This window comes from Bidens hawaiensis, unplaced genomic scaffold, assembly GCF_021521415.1.
Source record: "Bidens hawaiensis isolate Kalapana, Puna unplaced genomic scaffold, B.hawaiensis_p1.1 tig00025808_1, whole genome shotgun sequence".
Taxonomy (NCBI): domain Eukaryota; kingdom Viridiplantae; phylum Streptophyta; class Magnoliopsida; order Asterales; family Asteraceae; genus Bidens; species Bidens hawaiensis.
In genome coordinates this window covers 93,683-99,938 of record NW_027494145.1, presented here as the reverse complement: position 1 = coordinate 99,938, position 6,256 = coordinate 93,683, and the positions used below count along the sequence as shown (strand labels likewise).

At 36.1% G+C, this 6,256-nt stretch overlaps 1 protein-coding gene and 1 long non-coding RNA gene across 2 annotated transcripts; both read left to right on the top strand.

Moving 5' to 3' along the window:
• The first annotated feature begins 317 nt into the window (after nt 1–317).
• Nucleotides 318–3,442, top strand: LOC143572331 (phospholipase D beta 2-like). Its single transcript, XM_077057523.1, has 4 exons — nt 318–445; nt 520–711; nt 1,302–1,621; nt 3,300–3,442. Exons 1-3 carry the CDS (start codon nt 344–346, stop codon nt 1,488–1,490), a joined length of 483 nt encoding a protein of 160 aa, XP_076913638.1. The 5' UTR covers nt 318–343; the 3' UTR covers nt 1,491–1,621; nt 3,300–3,442.
• A 476-nt stretch (nt 3,443–3,918) lies between these two features.
• LOC143572332 (uncharacterized) lies at nt 3,919–6,049 on the top strand. The gene is made up of 4 exons (XR_013142241.1): nt 3,919–4,063; nt 4,136–4,315; nt 4,751–4,948; nt 5,756–6,049. It is a non-coding gene; the product is annotated as an uncharacterized LOC143572332 (long non-coding RNA).
• Nucleotides 6,050–6,256: the final 207 nt, after the last annotated feature.

The following is a 6,256-nucleotide window of genomic DNA, read 5'->3' as shown; positions in this document are numbered from 1 at the left end:
CATTCATTTTTCGCATGACTAAATCTCCAAACTTTATTAGGACTGTTTCGCTAAACGTTTAGTTTTATACAAATAAAGTCTAGGGACTTATGTAACGAAAAGTCAAAGTTTATTTTACCAACTTTGACAGGTCAAATGCTTATTTTGGCGATTTTCCCTGTACTTTATTATTAATAATATTAACATAAACTTACATTTTGCATGATTTAATCTTCACCTTTCAAATTTTTGACTTAAGGATCACTCTTTTTTGCATGGTAAATCTCTAAACTTTAGTACTACTTTCCCATGTTAATATTCTTAAACCAGTATTTTTTTTTTTGGCAAAATATAGGAAGGTGTTATGCAAACTCACGACGAAGAAACTCGGGCTTTTTTCAAGAATTCATCAGTGCAAGTATTACTTTGTCCTCGTTCAATACCGAAGAGTAGTTGGACGAAAAAGGTTGGATTTAGTTAATAATCTTCAAACACATTTCTTATTTTTTTTTTAACCAAATGTTTAATCTTTGTTTGCAGGATGCTGAAACTATATATTCACATCATCAAAAAACAGTTATAGTTGATGCTGATGCCGGTATTAAACGAAGAATCATGGCATTTATTGGCGGTCTTGATCTGTGTGTCGGGCGCTATGATACTCCAGAACATTCACTATTTAGCACATTAAACACTTTGCATAAAGATGATTATCATAATCCTAACTATACCGTAAGCTTTCTATATAAATCTTATTAGAAAAAAAAAGTTAAGTTCGTTTTTCGTTCATGTGGTTTGATTATTTTAACCAGTTCATGTGCGTTCATTTTTTTAACCATTTAGTCCTTGACACTAACTCTGTTAGATTCTTTCCCTTGGTTTTAATGAAATGACCAAAATACCCTTGCTCATAAAAAATAATACATAGATAGAAAACAATAAAAACCTTCAAATTTTTATTTTTAAATAGTTTATAATGATAAAACAACAGTTAAATAAAAGTCTAAAAGAATACTAAAAAAACTTAGTTACTTATATTTTAAATAACTAATTAATTTTCAAAAAAAAAAAAAAACACTCTGATGACATGTTTTTTTATTATGGTAAGATATTGTTTTTATTTAATAAAGAAGGGTATTTTGGTCATTTTGTTAAAGTTAACATAACACGGAGCTGGTGTGAGGGACAAAAATGGTTAAAAAAAGCAAAAGCACAATGGGTGATACGACTAAAAGTCGCGTTTTGAACTAAACAAGTTAAAACGGACTTAACTGAAAAATGTGATAATTGTCTTATCATTATTTATTTTATTTTCTCATCAGGGGTCTACAGCTGGTTGTCCAAGAGAACCAGGGCATGACTTGCATTGCCGAATCGAGGATCCTGCAGCATACGACGTGCTGCAGAACTTTGAAGAGAGATGGTCACGGGCTTCAAAGCCACGTGGACTATCGAAAATAACTAAATTTTCTGATGTTTTACTTAAACTTGATAGAATCCAGAAATACTAGGCATCACTGATGCTCATTACACAAGTGTAAAAGATCCTGAAGGTTGGCATGTTCAAGTGTTTCGTTCAATCGATTCAAACTCGGTTAAAGGTTTAGGCTTTCCTAAAGATCCAAAAGATGCTAAAAACAAGGTAAATGTACTTTATTTATGATTAAAAAACGGTAAAATTACAAAAATAATCAAGTTTGACCATTTTTTTTCAAAAACAAACCATGAAATTTAGCCTCCAATCCCAATATACATTCAAATAGAGCTAATCAGGATTTGCCACGTACCACAAGACGGCTAAAAATATGAAAGGCGGCTAACCCTTAGCCGTCACTCTTTCAGCATCGAAAATCAAGAAAAGTGACTTCGGACCAATCAGAAACTGCCACTGAAGAGGTGGGTCCTAGCAGAGCTTAGTTGGACCCGCAAGACTCACCTTGAACAGGGACGTCTGCGCAACGACCAACTGCTTCCGCAGGACCCACCATGCTCAGAGAAGACCTTACGCGCAGCACGCCAGCTGTACCCGCAGGGAAAGCCTCCCAATGGTGAAGTACCCCGCTTGTTCCCGCAAGTTGCGGATACAAGCCATCAGGGAAGGCTACCCGCATTGATAGCAAGGCTACACGCACAAGGCACTAACTCTTGCTACTTCAGTAGTCACCTGAAGGAATGAGCAAGGCGGGAATACTCCCGCCCAAATGAGCCAGTCCGTATGCTTCTGGAAGATCTTTTGTACTATACCTACCAAGGTATGGGCAAAACAGACGATCTGACCAGAGCAGCCCATGAACCAATCACAGGGTGACAGCTCACCGACAACAGTACGAGGAGGAGCACCCTCTAGTACTGTTTGTCACTTTTAGCCGCTGCCTACTCACCAACCCTTACTATGGGACGTGCGCAGCCTACAGTTGGTGGAACAGTGCATAGCCGGCAGTAAAGGAACATTATACAGCCGACCTTGTCACTGTCGGCCGCAGCCTATCCACCAACCAGCATGGCTTGTGCGTAGCCCACTGTTGGTAGAACAGGAATACTATTCAGCCGGCTGTACCTTCTAGGAAAACCTACCTTCGGCTATAAATACTCCAACACCTTGGAATGGTAAGGACATCATCTGATATCTCATTATCTTATCTTCTCTAGCAATCTCTTAATATACACTTATATTCAGAGCAATCTAGTCTGATTCTCACGCCGGAGGGTGGTCACAAGGAGGAACCCCCCCCCCCTTCTCAGTGACGAGCTTACGGTGTCTGTTTTGCAGGTCACCTGAAGAACAACTTTCTTTGCTGGACCTCATCCTCGTGGGAAACATTACTTAACCCCCAGATTATCCGTAATCTACCCTGGGTCACTTAGTGTTTCTTCAGCCACGTGTCTTAAGCCGGCTAAATTTAGCCTACAAGTCCTAGTTGCCTTGTTGTAGGCTAAAAAACGGACGATGGCTCAGCCATCGTCTCCTTTTTAGCCGCTAAAAAGGAGAAGGCGACTAGGACTTGTAGGCTAAATTTAGCTGGCTTTGGACACGTGACAATTTCTGATTGGTCCAATGTCACTTTTCATGATTTTCGGTGCTGAAAAAGTGGCGGCTAACTTCCATATTTTTAGTTGTCTTGGGGTACGTGGCTAATCCTGATTGGCTGTATTTGAATGCCTATTGGGATTAGAAGCTAAATTTCATGGTCTATTTGTGAAAAAAATTGGCCATTATTTTTGTAATTTTCCCTTGAAAAACTTACGTTTTCTGAATAAAGATACATAAAAGGTTATAACTAACTTATAACTTGTATGCATTTGTTATTTAACTTGTACAGAATCTCATATGTGGAAAAAAGGTGTTGATAGACATGAGTATACATACTGCATACGTAACGGCGATTCGTACGGCTCAGCATTTCATATATATTGAAAACCAGTACTTTCTTGGATCATCATATAACTGGGCTACACACAAAAGCTTAGGCAAGTAAACCCATTTTTTTTATAAAGTTTATAAAATTATGAGAAAATTTCACACATAGTCCCTGTGGTGACCAAATTGCAAGTTTGATCCCTAGATTTTAAAAACCGCAAACTTAGTTTAAGCATTTGTGAGAGGGTTGCACGTTTAGTCCCCAACGTTAATCCCAGTTACTTTTTAATGGAAAAGTGATGTCATGTGAGGGTAATTGTGTCTTTTCAAATTTAAAACAGTAATATTTTATTACTGTTTTCAATTTGAAAAAACAGTATTGTCTCACATGAATGACACATGACATCACTTTTTTGTTACAAACTAACTGGGATTAACGGTGGGGAGTTTGGACTAAGTTTGCAAATTTCAAAATCCGGGGACCAAACTTGCAACTTGGTCAAACCACACGGACCATTTGTGCACTTTTCTCTAAAATTATTATGGCAATTCAAATGAACTTATATGTGTTTTTCAGGTGCAAACAATTTGATACCAATGGAAATAGCTCTTAAAATTGCAAGTAAAATCCGAGCAAACGAGCGGTTTGCTGTATATATCGTGATTCCAATGTGGCCCGAGGGTGTTCCAACGAATTCGGCTACTCAACGGATTCTGTTATGGCAGGTTGGTTCATTTTGTTATGCATAATAGTTTATGACTATTTAATGTGTTGTTGTAACATTTTTATTTCCACAGCATAACACAATGAAAATGATGTATGAAGTCATTTACAAGGCTTTACAAGAAACCGGGCTCGAAAACAAATACGAGCCATAAGATTACTTGAACTTTTTCTGTCTTGGAACCCGTGAGTCGTATGAAGGCGTGCCGCCAAATTCAAATGGGAAAGTCGTGTTTGCACCGAATACGCCTCAAGTACTTTCTTTCTTCCTTAATTCTTGAAAATTAATCATATAGGCGTGTGGTGGGCTCGGTTTTGGTTAGAGGTCAAAACGGGCTCAGGTCAAAAACAAGTCCCCTTTCAGGCAAGTAGTGTACTAGCGTGCGCCCCGAGTCATGTTTAATGCAAACACTTTTTTGTAATTATAAGACCGATTTGACCCGTTTGATCCATTTGACTCGTTCTGCTAAATAAAATATTTGACCCGTTTGAGATAAACCACTACCTAGATTCTTATTGCCCATTATGACCCATACCCATATTGGTCACAGCCCGCTCTGACCTGCATTTGATCCGACCCGCCTGTTTTATGAGGCATAACAATATAACATTATTACAATTTTTTATTTTTATTATTATTATTATTATTATTATTATTATTATTATTATTATTATGGTGGATTATATAGGCACTTAGCATAGCAAACCGACGATTTATGATCCATGTAAACTCAAAAGGAATGATAGTTGATGACGAGTTCATGTTACTGGGCTCGGCAAACATTAACCAACGTTCGTTAGAAGGCACTCGAGACACTGAAATTGCAATGGGTGCATATCAGCCTCATCATACTTGGGCTCACAAAGGTTCTAGTCCAGCTGGACAGGTGACTTGTCCCTCTGCACAAAAAGATTGCATTTTTACTTTTAAATCAACTTATACTTATTTAAAAAGTGTTGTGTTGAATTAGTAACTTAAAGTCAATGAATTTCATTTTGACTTAAGTCAAATGGGAGAATATCATTTTGACTTTTCAGTCAAACGAAAAAATTTCATATATTACCCAAACCAAAATTAGAATACCATATATACCCCTGGAAAACTTCCTATATATCATATATACCCAAATCCAATTCCAACTATCATATTTACCCCTAGAAAACTTACTAAATATCATATATGCACAGTAACTCATCGACGACGAAGAATCATAACTGTGCTTTCAGTAAGATTGGTTTTGTCATTCAAAAGGGGGCTGCGACGCAGCTTGTTGCCCGCTTCTTTATTGTAATTAGATCCTTTTTTTTCTTTTTATTAATATATTTCTATTAGAAAATGTTTAATCTCATTTTACATAATTTGATATATTAAAAATATATATTTTTCACCACAAAAGTTTATGGACAAACTAGTTAGAAATATAGTACTAACAATTATAATAAATACTAATAAAATAAAATAAGTACACTAAAATTTTAATGTGTGAGAAAAATAAAAGATTGAATTATTATATCTTGTACATTTTCATGAAATAAGTTAAAATTGATAAAGCTTACATTTTTAATCATTAAAGAACGATATATTCGATATTCTGAACTTGGTTTGGGTATATACGATATTTTAAATTTTGTTCGGCAATATATATACATTGAAACTATTTTAATACAAAGTTGGTTAACTTTCTGTTGTATAGATATTTGGATACAGGATGTCACTATGGGCAGAACATATTGGTGAACTCGAGAGGTGTTTCGAGCAACCACAAAGCCTAGAGTGTGTGAGACGGGTTCGGTTTTTGGGGTGAGCGAAACTGGGAACATTATGCAGGTGATAAAGTAATAGATATGACTGCTCATTTGCTTAAGTATCCGGTAGAGGTTGACCGAAAAGGGCAGGTCAAACCGCTGCCCGGATGCCAAAATTTTCCAGATGTTGGTGGGAGTATTGTAGGTTCTTTTGTGTCTGTTCAAGAAAACCTCACAATATGAAGCTTAGTAGATTTTATGTGTGTGTTTTTATTTATATGTTGGTTATATAAATTTGGATTATGTTAAATAATCACACAATAAATGGATATCATGATGCTTGTATAGTTGTATGTCTATTTTAATCTATCAATGAATATTTTGTGTTCTTTATCATAATATCATTCTCATCATTAGATATCTTTTAGTAAACACTTTCTTGATTTTAG